Here is a 16,393-nt window from a genome sequence, read left to right as displayed (position 1 = left end):
GCCAGAACCCAAGGAGGAGTTTGTTAAAGTTTAAGAAAAATAATAAGAAATCTTGCAATTACAATAGGCCTTCACAGCACTTCCCTGATCTGACCTGATAACAGAAATAACAGCATTTATTTGTGTTCCTACAATTAGAATATTGCAGTCCTTTTTTGCTAGTTTGGAAAAGTCAACCCTTTCACACATCTCTACATTGGCCTACTATAGATTTTAGAGTTTTTTTAAAGCTCTTACTCTAAAATATAGAGCAGTAAACAGTAAGACTGCAGATTACATGTCTAATCTTTTCACAAATGATACTACTGCTCACCGGCTTCAGAGTTTGTTCGAAGTCTCACACCCACGACTTAACACCAGTCCCAGTGGAACAGTCCATCACTAAAACTTTGTTTTAGTTAACTGCATAGTCTTTTAAAAAGTAGCTTATAACTTACTTGTTCAATCAGGGTTTCAGTTGATTTACATTATTATTTGTGCTACCCAGGGAGTTCTTTTATTGGCTATTATGGTGCTTCATTTTAGGGCTGCACTGGTTGTGGTTTTCAAGCTGATGTCTGACCTTTAAAAAGCCTAACCTGCCAATTCTGGTTTATTATACTAAGAACTGTCCTTAATTAGGCTGCAGTGAATCTTTTTGGTGCATTTAACATATCTGAAGTGGAGGAACGGAAAGAACAAAAAGTTGACATTTTCTGATTTCCGTCAACAATACTGATCATTAAAATCATTTCACAGGTTTGTAGCAGTCATGTGTAAATGACACATAAATAACTGTCTGGATTACAAAAACTTTAGGTACTCTGTATTTTAAGAGAAATAAGTTTATCTCCAATGTTTTGGTTCATTTTTTATTAAATGGGAGGCATTCAGGGTTCGTACCCTGAATGCCTCAGGCATTAATGTGGAAAAGCATGACCTGTTGGCAGGTGTGGATGAGAATGAAAAAATGAAAACTGACCTCATCTAAAATATCTGAATTTATAAAGAACAAAGAGACTATTACAATGATTTAACTTTCACTTAAAACCAGAAATTTACATGTACTAAATAAAAGACAAAAACATTTTCTATCATTGTCTAAAGTTATGTCAGACCAAACTTATCAGGTGTTTGGTTAGTTGGAATTACTAACATTATTTCTATTTCCTAAATTCAACAATAATATGAGAAAGTAATATGGAACTGAGTGGAATGAAATGTTGAAATGGCATCCAAAGACATCAGTCAGTAAATAAAAGTACACAGCAAGTTCAAAAGTGTTAAATGTTTTGGTGTTAGTAGACTTTCTGCAAAAGCAGAGTTAATTTTACTCTAATAGAGTCACTTTCTGTTTATGTAACTCTGGGGTGTATATTATTAGTAGTTAAAATCCAGTGTTAAAACAAAGTGCTTCCGTATCAGATCTAGAGGTGTTAAAATAGAATCAATAACTCTTTACTTCTTAACTCTGAACTCCACCAGCTGCTCTAACACTGAAGGAGTTAATTCACTGACTCCGCCCCAGAATCACAGATTCCCACCGCAGCGACAGAAGCCAAGTCATTTCAGGACTATTTACTTTCCACCTGTCTGAGGTGTTTACCATGCTTGGTAAGTTACTTTTTTCTGAGATGGTTTATAACTATTATTTTGAGTTGAGCTCAACCTGTATGATAGACGTGACGTTCACCACATGGCTCGGTGTTAGCATATTTAGCTTAGCATGCTAAATGTTAGCGGAGTATAAGTGTTGAAAAAAATTGAGCTGGTGAATATTTAATCAAATTATTGGCTAACTTGAACAGATCCATAATAATCTGGAGTGTGTTTTTTCATTATGTTTAACGTTTACATGCATATTGGTCAGATTTATCAACCTTTCTGATCATTTGTTTTTTCTGTGAAGAACTGTAAAAGGCTTTTTCATTTTGAGAGTATTATTCCCACTGTTGTGTCTTCTTATATACGTTTTGCAGCATGTTTTAACCCCTTTATTGCCTTTTTGTATATATTAGAACCAGTCTGGTTGAGGATGAATCGCTAGTCGTCAACCTAACCTCCCCTTTGATGACCCCTCCATGGATTCTTTGAAGATTCAAGCTCCAAAAATGATGTAAGTGTTAATATTTCTGAAACCCTACATTTCTGTAATTGAGGCTTGTTGTTAGAGTTGTAGTAAAAATGTATTCCTTCGTTCCATTCCTCATCGTTATGTTTTTTGTTTGTTATGATCCAGAGACTGACACTGGCTGTCCTACTCAGAGACTGAAGACTATCCGATGCAGTAGAGGAGCATGTTGGTGTCTCCGGCCAAACTTCACAAACAGCCCAACAACCCGAAGACAGACTGTTAGTGAGTGGACATCTCTTTGATGGACTGCAGAGAGGAACTGCCTATTATCAACAGAAACAGAAACTGGGTAAGAAATGATGAATCTGATTATCAGGTTGGTCTGTTATGTAATATAATATCCAGTAATCTACTTGTTAAAAGAAAATGTACTGTATCATATTACATGAACTGCTTGCTTTACTTTCCCCACCTTGTACTTTGAATAATTTCATGCATATTACATTGAAGAAAAATGTATTAAGCATACTGCATTTTGTATTGCACAGCTGATATGTCAGACCTTTTAATAAGTAATATGTGAATGAAAGCGACATGTGAAACATGCACACATTATTCCACGTTGGAATAATTATGGTGCACGTTTTGAAATAAATGCATTTTAGAAAATTATTGCCTCTATTATTTTCCAAATATTTTTTAAAAGTTCAAAACAATAAAATACATATTTAATATTAATTACAAATAACTCTTAAGAAGTTAAAAAAATACTCTGTGAGAGTTAATATTAAGATCTAACACTGAATTAGTGTTAGTAAGTGTTAAATTATTAACTCCAGCAGATTTGATATCTGACACTTTATAAGGGTTAAGGTACTAACTAACTCTCCAAAAAGAGTTAAATTAACACTTTCTGGTGTGGACCCATATAGACACTTTAAAAGTGTTGAAATCAAATCTGACAGAGTTAATCTGGGCCTCCTGGATTTGCTGTAGCCTGGGTGCAAACAGATCTTCCAAATGGACAATGACCCAAAGCATACAGCCAAATTGCCAAAAAAAAGTCTGTATGTATATTTTTATCTGGTGTATGTAAATATCTGTTTTCATCTCTATGTCCATCCTTGTTTGAAAATTGACATCTTAAGAGAAGAGACAAAACCCACAGATCAAAATAAAAATGGTTTCTATTAGACATCCCATACATCTTCAGCATGTTAGACTGTACCTTAGTGTGGTTTTAAGACTTGAGGTATGAAATTGAATAGGACTCATATTTATCCATTGATTTTTCAACTGAAGGTTTAAAACAAACTGTCAAAAAACTACAAATTGGACATGACTGAATTTTTATGGGAGATTACTGCTGAATTCAGCAAAGTGGATAATGCTATCAGTGTTCTCCACATCATTCTGACATGAAAGCCCGTATGGAGTGTTGTCTTGTAGTGGCATCTTGTAGTGGCAGTATGTCTTCAGTAAACAACAGATTGATTATCCAAGGCCTGATTCTTGGCTTGTTACAGGATTACAATGGATCTCAGAGACAGTCCAGTCCTCAGATCTGAAGGGAGTCTGTCTCTTGTTCTCGCCACAAGTGATACTGGGGTACGGGCTGTCAGGTACCTCTATGACCGGTGTCAGAGTCTGGTCCGCATTGCCGGCAGTAAGTCGGGCTCGTTTCCGGTGAGAGTTGGACTCCGCCAAGGCTGCCCTTTGTCACCGATTCTGTTCACTACTTTCATGGACACAATTTCTAGGCGCAACCAAGGTGTTGAGGGGATTCGTTTTGGTGGCCTTAGGATCACATCTCTGCTTTTTGCGGATGATGTGGTCCTGTTGGCTTCATCAGACCGTGATCTGCAGCTCTCGCTGGAGCGGTTTGCGGCCAGGCTCAGTGCCTCCAAATCCGAGGCCATGGTCTTGAGCCACAAAAGGGTAGAGTGCCTTCTCCGGGTCAGGGGGGTCGTCCTGCCTCAAGTGGAGGAGTTTAAGTATCTGGGGATCTTGTTCACGAATGAGGGAAGAAGGGAGCGGGAGATCGACAGGCGGATTGGGGCAGCGTCTGCCGTGAAGCGGGCGCTGTACCGGTCCGTCGTGGTGAAGAGAGAGCTGAGTCAAAAAGCGAAGCTCTCGATTTACCGGTCGATCTACGTTTAGGTTTATGAGCTTTAGGTCATGACCGAAAGAACAAGATCATGGATACAAGCGGCCAAAATGGGTTTCCTCCATAGGGTGGCTGGGCTCTCCCTTAGAGATAGGGTGAGAAGCCCAGTCATCCGGGAGGGACTCAGAGTAAAGCCGCTGCTCTTCCACGTCGAGAGGAGCCAGTTTATGTGGCTCGAGCATCTGGTAAGGGTGCCTACTGGACGTCTCCCTGGTGAGGTGTTTCGGGCACGTCCCACCGGGAGGAGGCCTSGGGAARACCCAGGACACGCTGGAGGGACTATGTCTCTCGGCTGGCCTGGGAACGCCTTGGGGTTCCCCTGGAGGAGCTGGAAGAAGTGGCTGGGGAGAGTGAAGTCTGGGCCTCCCTTCTGAAGCTGCTGGCCCCGCGACCTGACCCCGGATAAGCGGCAGAAAATGGATGGATGGATAGTTGATTAACTTGACCCTGCTACATCCGACACACACAGAGCCTGCTGTGCTCTGTGTCTTACTACGTCTTCTGCCATTGTCATACACAGGTGGGAGCTCATTGACACCAAACCACATTGAGGCACATCAACTGATTCACATTTTTGAACAAAAAAAAATCCAAATATATGCATTTTTTCAGCATTCTCTGCATACCTAGATATGAAAGTGTGTAGATTCACACTTTCTAACCTTAAGCTCCTGCACTTTTTTGTTCAATAAGAAACTTTTCCAGTTCATTACATCCTGTAGCATGAAACCTGGATCAATGTACCACATATTTGCAGACAAAAGTTTGCAATTATTTAGTCTGTTATGGTGTTTTGAAGCGAACTGTTAATAAGGGAGTGTTTTTATCATTTGTAACAAAGTCATGCATAGGAAAGTATCCCAAGCAGTGGTTTTCTTTTTGATATTTAACTCAAATTCCAGTACTTCCTCTTTCCTCCATGAAAATCCAATCTACCAGGGTACTGAGAAGTTGCCAACTCAAACACAAAGGGTCCAGCAAACTGCTTGGTACATATTAAAGCTCATAATATTTTCTTATTGTCAGGTATTCCTCCTGCCACTGGTACAGGAACCCTTCAGATTCACCTGCTGGACATAAATGACAACGCGCCTAATGTGTTCCCTCCTGAAGTGGAAATGTGTGAGAAACCAGATCCAAACTCCTTAAACATCACAGCCAATGACCCCGACCTGACTCCCAATGCTGGACCCTTTGTGTTTGAGCTGGCAAGTCGTCCATCAGATGTACGTCGCAACTGGACCCTCAGTCGCCTGAATGGTGAGTGCAAGATAAACTGTCTCAAGTTTCCAGGATTTTGACATACAGTAATTTACCAGGCTGCTTTGATAGCTCTGCTCAAGGGGCAAAATAACATTCTTTGGTAAAATATCAATGAATGGAAGCACTAATTTTGATAAATTAATTACATAGACATTTAACACAATGTATCACACTTTTTACATATAAAGGTTCCGGTCAGAACTTTTACACCTGTAAATCTGACACACAAGCAACCTTTACAAACAACAACAATTGACGACAAAGCTGCTTCTCTTGATTGAACGTTGGACAAGTTTAAAAGGAGTTGGCCTATCGATGATGCTATTCAATTGTAAAATAGCCTCTCAGTGCTAAACATGAAGCATCAGCACAGATGTCCCCAATGTTAATGTCAGCGTCTACATTCCACATTTCTATAGAAGTTCAGGGTTTTTCCCAGAAAACTTGCCAAGTCTGGTGGTCGGGAGGCTGAGGCGGTCCACCGTGTTTTTGTATTAAAAGATGTTAAGTTGACAGGAAATGTAAAAATATTACTGGGTAATTATATTTTACAAGAAAACATTGCCAGTGAAACGCTATTTAAACCCACAACTAGCCTTAAGAACAACAAATCAAAACATTTAATTAAAATGAATATCAATTATTTGCACTTCCGTTTAATCCATATTAAGTCAGTGGCTTCATAAGGCCCCCCAGGACTTCAGGGGCCCCATAAATGCTAATGTTTTAACACAAAGTACAGATACATAATGTAACATTTATTTATTGAGATAATCAATGCTGCGTAATTTGATTTAATGGTTTCAGCATACATAAATTAAAAGATTTTAAATTGTTTAACCTTTATATGTAAGATTTTAAGGAGCTGGTAAGTTTACTTTGTAAAAGTTCAAAGAACAATATTCATAGTTAGATTGTTTTGTTACCATATGTGGTTACCAAGTGAGTTTAGTCTTTGAGTCTGAGCTCTGTTTGTTCACAAATACAGATTAGTAAACTGTGGTTATAATTTTTTGATTTTTAGGTTGGCCAACTACTCCTCTCCCAGATTTCAATTTACACAGAAGCTGTTAGAGGTGCTGATGTTTTTAGCAACAAAAGGGGCTCCTAAGTCAAATTCCAGGCCTCAGACAGTCTTTCACCGGCCCTGCATGATGAGTTAAACCCGCTGCACTGCGCAGAGATGTGCAACAAATGGGAGATTTAAGTCAGTGCAGACTTAAATCTAATGTGGCTTTAGTAGCTCTTCCATTTCGTATCTGTTGAGTTTGTAACAAGGGGACACAGAAACTATTTTGGTTGATCGTGTTTATGGGACGGGTTTCTCAGATTTCTGCGCGGCCGCGCACTTTAACTGTGGTTGACTAAGTGGACTAAGCATTTGATATGGTTTGATGCATCATGTAACCAGAAAAATAATATAAAATCAGCAAGAAGCGTGACTACGAGGTGAGCACGAAAGCTCCTCACCAGGCTGAACCTGCATGATGGTTATCGCTGGTGTGTTAACCACTAATGCACTGGCCAACCGGGACCACAGACTTTATCAGCACAGACAGAGTCCGGCGGGTGTTGAGATGGAAAAGCCGCACAAAATACTTTGTCCACAAATATAAATCATTCTCACTGCTCGCTCAACGCACCTCTGGAAGCACGACTACCAAGTTATTCCTGAGGTTCACGTAGAGCTGCGCAACCAGAGCTAAAACAGTGAGGCTTAAACTCCTACCTTGATCAAAAACTCTGGAAAGAAGCATAATTCCTCACAGGGGGTTGATGTAAATATCCACACAGGTCAGCCTGTATCCACTTAAAGCACATGTGTCAAACTCAAGGCCCGCGGGCCACATGTGGCTCGCCATGTCATTTTATGTGGCCCCCCAGCGTTTTATAGGCCCATGATTGACTTAAAATATGTTTTGAGCACGAATTGACTTCAAACTGCATCTCCCATAATGCATTCCGATTGTTACCAGCCAACATTCTCGCCACTAGATAGCAGCAGAGTCATCTCAAGCTGCTTATTGATTTTACCAGCGAATAAAACCGAGACATCGACAAGCTAACATCAAAATGTCCAAGAAAAGAAAAATCGATTTACAAGTAAGACTGTGAATGAAGATGTGTGTGAGTTGGTGTCAGGGCGGCAGGTCGCGGTAGACCAGTGGTCCCCAAACTTTTTCCTGTGAGGGCCACATAACTTTTTCCTTCTCTGGTGGGGGGCCGAAGTCAGTTTGTAACAGAAAAAGTGTGACGATTGCAGGAGTGCCTAAATGTAAAAATATTTTGTTTTCCAGAAAGTGCAATCAAATAACTCTCTCTGGGTTCTTCACAGAACAAGTCAGGAAATAAATAATAACACTATTAATGAAATAAATAATAACCAAACAACCCTCTCTGGGTTCTTCACAGAAAAAATCCAGGAAGGATTGTAGTCCGTATTTTCTGAACTATGAGCCACAACCCCAAAGTGTTTTTTTTTAACCAGTAAACATACACATCTATATGCAAACCCATTTCCGCCACTCTGTTAAAAAAAAAAAAAAATAATTATCTCATTATAATGAGATAGTATCTCATTATTTTGAGATAATTTATTTTATATTTTTAACAGAGTGGCGGCAACGGACATCTAAGCCTCAGATATCTCTAGGTTTTCCACAACGATGCAGCAGCAGCAGAGGGGGGCGGACACCCAAAATTTGAGTCATAGCAGTTTAATTGAATATCACATTTATTATGGTTGAAAAAGAAAAAGTTGCCAAGATTTAACAGAACTGATTACGGTAGTTTCCGAACGGTAACTAACAGTAAAAGTGCTGATCCTTTGTGTCTGTTACTAGCACGTGCTAAATCCAGTGGTCCCCAACCTGTTTATTACCGCGGACCGTCAAGACTTTTATCTCTTAAAATGACTCCACAAAATATCACTACTGCTTCTACATCGTCATCCATGTTTGCTTATTCTAAATTCCCGCTATGTTGGGGGTTTTACTGGATTATCCTCTGGAATCGGGATGTTCGTGACTGGAATCGGTTCGTGCCGTGTGGCTGAACACGAACCGATCGAACCTGTACTTTTATCAGCTCTGTGGTCACAGAGGGTTGGAGAATCCGCCGACAATTCTTAAATTTTGCCGTCTAAACCAGACTTAAGACTCAAAAGCTCTACTCCTCTCCTCTTGAGAGGAGAGGTTACCATAGCGACCAGAGTCGCTATGGTAACGTTTATATATCCCTTGTAAATAATATACAGAAGCGCCACAAAATCGAACATTTTACTTTCATGAAAATTTTAATTCACGATAATGACTAACGGGAGCACTGAGCTTGTTTCTCTGCAACGAGACAGACCCATCTGGGAGTGATGAGAGACAATAACACCCGAGGTGTTGCTTTTATCCACAGCCTGCTTGGTCTCTACGTGGCAAAGCAGCTTGAAGCTTCATTGTCTCATTAGCAGCCGGTCGCCGCATGTTACGCACAGTGGCTTGTAATGTGAGACTCACCTACCGGTCCGGGATAAATCCATTCTGCTGTCTCTTTTCTGGGCCTTTTCCCCTTTGCAAAGAAACTTTCCAAAGACATCTGATCTGTTTCTTACTCATTTTGCATGGGCTCAATGTTGGCACACAAGTAACCAGACTTCCAATGATTTTTACTTCCAGCAGTTTTTAATTCTTTGCAGCAGCGAAGCCGCTTCCGCAGTGTTTGAGCAGCGCATGTTACAGTCTAATTAACTTCTGCGTCGTCATTTATTTCCTCAAGATAAACTGCAGACTCCTCAAATGGATTAACACAACGTTGCATTTTCTTTAGTTTTCTTTGGTCTGTAATGGAGACTTGAATTTAACGCGCCATTTCAACCAAAGGTTTTGAATGCGCTTCCTAACCAGACACTCCAAAGCATTATTTAACAATATGAGGTGTTGTTTAATCTATTTTTAACATTGTATTTTCATACATTTATGCTAGGGGTTCCCAAGTCTAGTTTTCCAGAGCTACCATCTGCAACTTTAGATGCATTCCTTCTCTAACACACCTGGATCATTGACTCATTATAAGCCATTGAAAGTGAAAAAGACTCTCCAGATCGACTGTTACTGAACTGTCCACCTGAGGGGGACAAATCAGCTGTTAGGGAAGGACCTGGAAGAGTGGGTAAAAAAACTGGGGGACGACCAAAGTGCAGTGGTTGAGCCAACTTAACCGGGTTCCCTGGTAACACGTGAGCTGGCTTCAAACCGTCCACAGAAATACTCTCCTGATTACCTCCCAACTCCACCAAAAAATCTTTAGGTCCCCTCTCCAAAACATGGAATGGACCATCGTAAGGAGGCTGAAGTGGTGAGCGGTGTGAGTCATGGCGGATAAATACATACTCGGCAGACATTAGGTCCTTTGGCACAAACACCTGTGGAAGGCAGTGATGTGCTGCTAACGGGGCAAAAGATCTAGATTCCYCATTTAGAACCGTTTTATTTCCCTGGGAATCAACCGAATCCGACGAACCCAGAAGAAATTCCCCTGGTACCCGCAAGGGCTGGCCCAGGACCAACTCAGCTGAAGAAAACCGCAGGTCCTCTTTTGGGACTGAACACAGGCCCAACAAAACCCAAGGCATGCGATCTATCCAACTATTATCYACCAATGAGGCCCGCAATGCAGCCTTCATTGTGCGATGGAACCTCTCACAAAGACCATTGGCCTGCGGATGGTAGGCAGCAGTACGGTGGAGTTTAACCCCAAGGCTCTCTGCCACTGCAGTCCACAACTCTGAACTGAACTGGGGACCTCTGTCAGAGGTCAAGTCCAATGGCACACCAAACTGGGACACCCAGGAGGAGATAAATGCTCGAGCCACATCAGCCGAAGTCGTTGATGACAGCGGAACTGCTTCCGGCCATCGAGTAGTTCTGTCCACCATCGTCAGGAGATAGTGGGGCCGCTTCCACCTTCCATAAGTTTTACCTAAGTCCACATGCACATGTTCAAACTTCCGTTGCGGAACAGGAAAGTGCTCCAGTGGAGCCTTAGTATGCCGTTGGACCTTGGCACGCTGGCAAGCCAAACAGGAAACCGCCCATGTCCTTGAAAGGAGACCTCCTCTAAATGCAACCTGGATTCAGCTGCTTTAAAGGCCAGAATATCCGGGTCGGTCAGTTGGTCTGTGGCCATGGCGAGGTAGTCCACACCTAAATGCACAGAAGYAACCCTTGVTCTGGACAGACAGTCAGCCACCAGATTATTCTTGCCAGCTACATGCTGAAYKTCAGTAGTGAACTCTGAAATGGCAGATAAATGCYRYTGTTGCCRAGYCGACCACGGTTCAGAAACTTTTGYCATAGCAAAAGTGAGAGGCTTGTGGTCAACAAAAGCAGTAAAGTCCCTGCCCTCCAACATGAAGCGGAAATGGCGTGTTGCCAGAAAAAGGGCAAGCAGTTCCCTGTCAAAGGTGCTATATTTTTTTTTCAGCATCCCGGAGTTTCCTGCTAAAAAAAGCGAGGGGTTGCCAGGCACCATCYACCCATTGCTCACAAACTGCCCCAACTGCATAATCAGTTGTTAGAGCCACAGGAGCAACTGGAGATGGATGGGACAAAAGCGCAGCATTAGCCAAGGCCTTCTTGGCATCATGGAATGCCTGCACCCTCTCGGGGGCCCACTCAATCTGCTGGTCCCCTTTTTTTGCCTCTAAGTGCTTCATACAAGGGGTGCATGAGGTGTGCTGCCCGTGGGATGAAACAGCTATAAAAGTTAATCATACCCAAAAACTCTTGAAGGGGCTTCACTGAGGGAGGACGGGGAAAAGCGGAAACTGCTTCAACCTTTGCAGGCAGGGGAACCGCCCCTTGAGAAGACATTTTGTGTCCCAGGAACTCAACAGCAGGCAGTCCAAATTGGCATTTAGCTGGGTTCACGATCAGGCCATGTTCACTGAGCCTAACAAACAGCTGCCTAAGGTGCACCATGTGTTCTTCCGCAGAGGGACTAGCCACCAGTATGTCGTCAAAATAGACGAACAAAAACGGCATATCCTGCAGGACTGAATCCCTAAGCCGCTGGAAAGTCTGCCCTGCGCCTTTAACACCGAAGGGCATCCTTAAAAACTCAAAAAGACCAAAAGGCGTGATAACTGGGGTTTTGGGTACATCTAAGGGATTGACTGGAACCTGATGGTAGCCTTGCACCAAGTCCATCTAGAGAACACGGTTGCTCCAGCCAGGCGGGCAGAAAAGTTCTGAATGTGAGGAATTGGGTACCTGTCATTACTGGTTGCGTTGTTAAGGCGCCGAAAATCCCCACAGGGTCGCCAACCCCCATCTGCTTTGGTAACCATGTGCAACAGAGATGCCCATGGACTTTTGGAGCGCCGTACAATGCTAAGACGCTCCATGTTTGCGAACTCCTCCTTCGCTATTGCTAACTTAGCGGTGTCTAAGCGGCGCGCTCGCGCAAAAACCGGTGGACCGACTGTAGTTATACAATGCTCCACTCCATGCTTAGCCACGGTAGCAGAAAATGTAGGAACCGTTACATGTGGGAACTCTGCCAACAGACGCTGATACTCATCACCTGTGGCAAGCATGTTGGCGAGAGGTCATTGGCTGGGACCGCCAAGTTTACAGGGGTATGTACCAAAAGACAGCATCTATTAAGCATCTATTAGCAACATGCACCAATAACCTAAAAGCACACAAAAAATCTGCACCCAAAATAGGTAAAGACACAGAAGCTATCACAAAGTTCCACTGAAACTGACATCCGTTGAAACACAGTCACCAACCTCGAGCAAAAATGCGAATCGGGGTGCCTTTAGCCGCGTCCAGTGGCGGTCCGTTACTTTTGCACAAAACGTCCGCTGCCGAAACTGGCATGATGCTCTGCTGTGCACCCGAGTCCACCAGGAAACGCCGTCCCGAGACCTCATCCATGATGAAAAGCAGCTTGTCCGAGCTGCCGGCACACACAGCTGCTAGCGAGCGCCGACTCTGTCGTTGAACAAACACGGAGGAATGCAGCGCTTCGCCTTCACTCCGAACCGGCGATGGTAGAAACAGAGAACGTCGTCCTTCCGTCGCTCTGTCACCGCAGCCATGGCATCAACAGGCTCCGACTCTCCTTGTGTAGAATGCATTCACACTGTAGTGCCTGGGAGCCAACAAAATCCGGTCCGCTTCTTCAGCCAGGGAGCGATAATACTTGGTCCGGATCAGCGGGGAGCTGGCCAGCGCGGTGCGAACAGGTGGGGGAAGCTGGCGCAGAAACAGATGTGTAAAAAGGAAAGAAACATCTCCCGAGCCAAGTAATGCCAGCATGTTCTCCATCARCTCGGAGGGTTTGCGATCCCCCAAGCCATTCAGAGAGAGCAAGCGATCGGCCCGCTCCGCGTTTAACAGTTGGTAGAGCCGAAGCAGATTCTCCTTGAGAGCGCGAGCGCCGTATTTGTTAGCGATTGGTGGGTTCCTCAGCAGACCCATCAGACGGCGTGTTGAAACGGAATCCAACGCAACAACTACATGGAAGTACTTGGTCTCATCTGTGGTTATCCCCCGGAGATGGAACTGGGCTTCCACATGATGGAACCATGGTTCTGGGTCATGCTGCCAGAACTCTGGAAGCTTGATAACGGTAGCAAAAACAGAAGCGGCAGTTGGAGCAACAGCCGCCTGGCAAGAAACTGGGTCCGAAACCATAGCTGGCGGAGAAGCGGCGGCAGCATCTGGTAAGTTTTCGTTAAAAAATATGTCCAGATGTTTGCAGATGTTCGGGGTCACCAATGTGGAAGTCGGCAGAAAAAGAGGAAAAAGATTTGAGTCTTGTTTAATTCTCAATGACTTCCCACAAAAAACAAAAATGGAATGAACAACAACCGTTGGTGACTTCACACCTCACCTTCCCTCCTTCAAAATAAAAGTATACATTCTGGTGTGAAATATATACATTGTATCCACCACAATATATTGTTGTTGCGCAACACCTCCCCCCCCTTCTCTCTCTCTCCACTTCCCCTTCTCAGAGGAGGGAGCTGTGCAGCCAGCTCTCCATCTACCGTGAATTGAGTTTCCTAAATCTGATTGGATTTTACCCTGTTCAGAACTAAGTAAACTCTGCTTAAGCTGGCGTCGAGAAAGACTAGCCTGGTTTCTAACGACCTCCCCCTCCAGATGTCCCACCCTTCTTCACCCTGTGAATTAGCCTGATTGAGCAGCCTGCAATCAACTAGTTTCACAGAGCACACCTGTTAACGTTCGCTCTTTCTCTTTATTACAACGTGCACTTGTTATTGAACCAGGTTGGTTTTGAGTCCCAAGGATGTTGTTTTGGCTAAAAGCAACCTATAAAACATTTTCCACTTTTTCCTCCCAGAATCAAACTTCATAGCTATTTTACAACCATCAAAGAACTTTAAGGTGACTCATTAATTGAATGTCCACAACATCTTTTAGATTTTCTTAATATTAATTAATTATTTTATTAGTAAGGCAATTTTGCAAGGGTCAGTACAGCTTAATTCAGTAGCAGAAATAATCAAATAAGTAAAATCAATAATCTAGCCTATCTTTCCCTAATTCTGACACTGTGAACTAAAAAAGGGAAACTTTGAGAGAGATGGACAGAGTTTGGCATTTTGAACCCCAGAACTGGCCTGATGATGAAGAAGGTGTTTCAGCAGCAGGAGGCTCACAGTACAGGAAGAGTATTGACTTAGAGCAGCAGGTCTCGGGCCTCAGGGTGACTTCCTCATGCRCGTAGCRGTCCTCAGCTTCTTGTCTTGCAGCTCTGTAGCTCCCTTCTCCTCGTCTCACGATCTTCCTGGTCCCACGGAAGGAACACACCAGTTCTTCCTCTTTGCCTTTGTTCTTTGCCTTTGTCTTTATCTTCATCTTTGCCTTGGTCTTTGGGGGTCTAAACCCAGCTGATGAGAGATGTGCGATTTGAAGCCACATGTTGCAGGGCTAACATGTGGCCCTGCAACAGTCTTCGGCTCTGTGGCCCCGGCTCTTCTTCAGCTGCAGAGTTCTTTGTCCATCTCGATCTTGGCTGGAAGCTGCCAGAAGGATCCAACCAAAGATTCCTCTTTTGTACCCACCTTATAAAGGATTTATCCACCCTTTTGGTGCGTTTACATTGGCTAGCTTTGTTGCTGTGCCTGTTTCATTGGTTGACTGCTTGGACAGATGATCTCATATCCATCATGTTGTGTCTACCACTAGGTGGTGTACGAGAATAGCATAGACTGTGGAAGAAAAGAAGAAGAGAAGAGATAAGATGGAGGAATGGAATACCTGATGTTACTGTACTGCTGAGCAAGTTCTGAATAAACGCTGTTAAGAGTTCTTTGTCTACTTCTGCTTTTACCTCGTCCTGGCTTCCAAACATAACAATTGGCGATGATGACGTCTGTACCCATGCCTGCCCTGCAATGGAGAACCTACGATTCCGTTTTCCACGTGGCGGAAGATGTTCGAGAACTACTTAACGGCTATTCATGCTACTGGAAATTCCTGGTCTGATGCTAGACGCCGTGCTCTACTAATTCATGCACTTGGCTTCGAGGGACAACGTTTATTTTACACWTTGCCTAACGTCGGTACTTCATAKAATGAGGCAATGACGGCGTTGGAACTACAGTTTGCACMGAAGGTGAACGTTGTTGTGGCAAGACATCAATTCCGACAGAGAATGCAAATGGCGGATGAGACTGTGCCTCAATACATGGCTGCTTTACGTGAGTTGGCTATAACATGTGAYTATGGAACCATGGAAGATGAGATGCTACGGGATCAGCTTATTGAGAAGGCTTATGCCCCGGAGGTGAGAAACAGACTTTTATTGGAATTTTCACTWACGTTGGACAYCGCTATTACDCTGGCGTGTCAAGTGGAACGTGSTCTTCAGTCGTCCAAACTCCTCARTGGAGCCACTGCKGTTCACACGGTTGTTCAGCGCRGACTTACTCAACATAAGAATASAAACCGACAAACYGTTTCTAAAAATAGCCACATGYGCCCCGCGCAGCAGAGAGCGCGAGCCTGTTACCGTTGTGGATCGACAAATCACCTGGCAAATGCACGAGATTGCCCTGCAGCCGCAGCAAAATGCAACAGCTGTGGTAAGACTGGACATTTTTCTAAAGTTTGTCGCTCAGCTAAACAAGTTGGAGAAGTAATGCCTGGTGTGGTTGTGCTCATGATGACCGCAAAGGACGTTAACGCTACTGATAGACTGCTTTGCAAAGTGAACATTAAAGCTGCATCAGGGGAGGTTACCGACTGTGAATTACTGATTGATACAGGATCATCAGTTTCTATCATACCAGAGACTCTGTACAACAGACATTTTCCTGAGAGTCATTTAACTGCACCACGTGTGAAACTGGTCACTTGCTTGAAAGATGACATTCCTGTAATAGGATGTTTGGAAGCTACAGTTACCCTTGACAACAATACTGCTCTTACTTCTTTGTATGTGGTTCAAGGAGGATCTGCATTACTCGGAATGGACCTAATAAAAGCACTGAAATGGACATTGAGCCATGATTCAATCCATGTTCCACCTCCKGAACATGCCTCTTCTGCTGCACTTATGTTGCTAAAAAAAACAGACTCTTCTTCTATTGGYTGTGTTGCTGGGTTTGTGCACAAAGTTAAAGTATGTGAGGATGCAGTCCCAGTTCAGCAAAAACTACGACGTCTTCCATTTGCAGTACGAGAAGCTGTGTCAGAGGAACTAGATGTGCTCCTAAAGGAGGGCATTATCGAACATATTGATGCTTCTCCCTGGATTTCGCCTATTGTGGTCACAACAAGAAAAGAAGGCAGACTAAGACTATGTGTGGACTTAAGAGAACCTAATAAAGCTATTATTGCTGACAGTCACCCTTTGCCCCACATGGATGAGCTTTT

General features: G+C 43.4%; 1 protein-coding gene across 1 annotated transcript in view; it reads left to right on the top strand.

Annotated features, from left to right (window-relative positions):
* The window catches only part of LOC103464061 (cadherin-2-like), a 154,792-nt gene that overhangs the window by 113,892 nt on the left and 24,507 nt on the right, over nt 1-16,393 (top strand). Inside the window, 2 exon segments of the mRNA XM_017304265.1 lie at nt 2,268-2,402; nt 5,247-5,480. Of these exon segments, the coding sequence (XP_017159754.1) occupies nt 2,268-2,402; nt 5,247-5,480 (369 nt within the window).

This window comes from Poecilia reticulata, linkage group LG4 (genome assembly GCF_000633615.1).
Source record: "Poecilia reticulata strain Guanapo linkage group LG4, Guppy_female_1.0+MT, whole genome shotgun sequence".
Classification (NCBI taxonomy): domain Eukaryota; kingdom Metazoa; phylum Chordata; class Actinopteri; order Cyprinodontiformes; family Poeciliidae; genus Poecilia; species Poecilia reticulata.
This window is presented reverse-complemented; position numbering and strand designations above follow the sequence as displayed.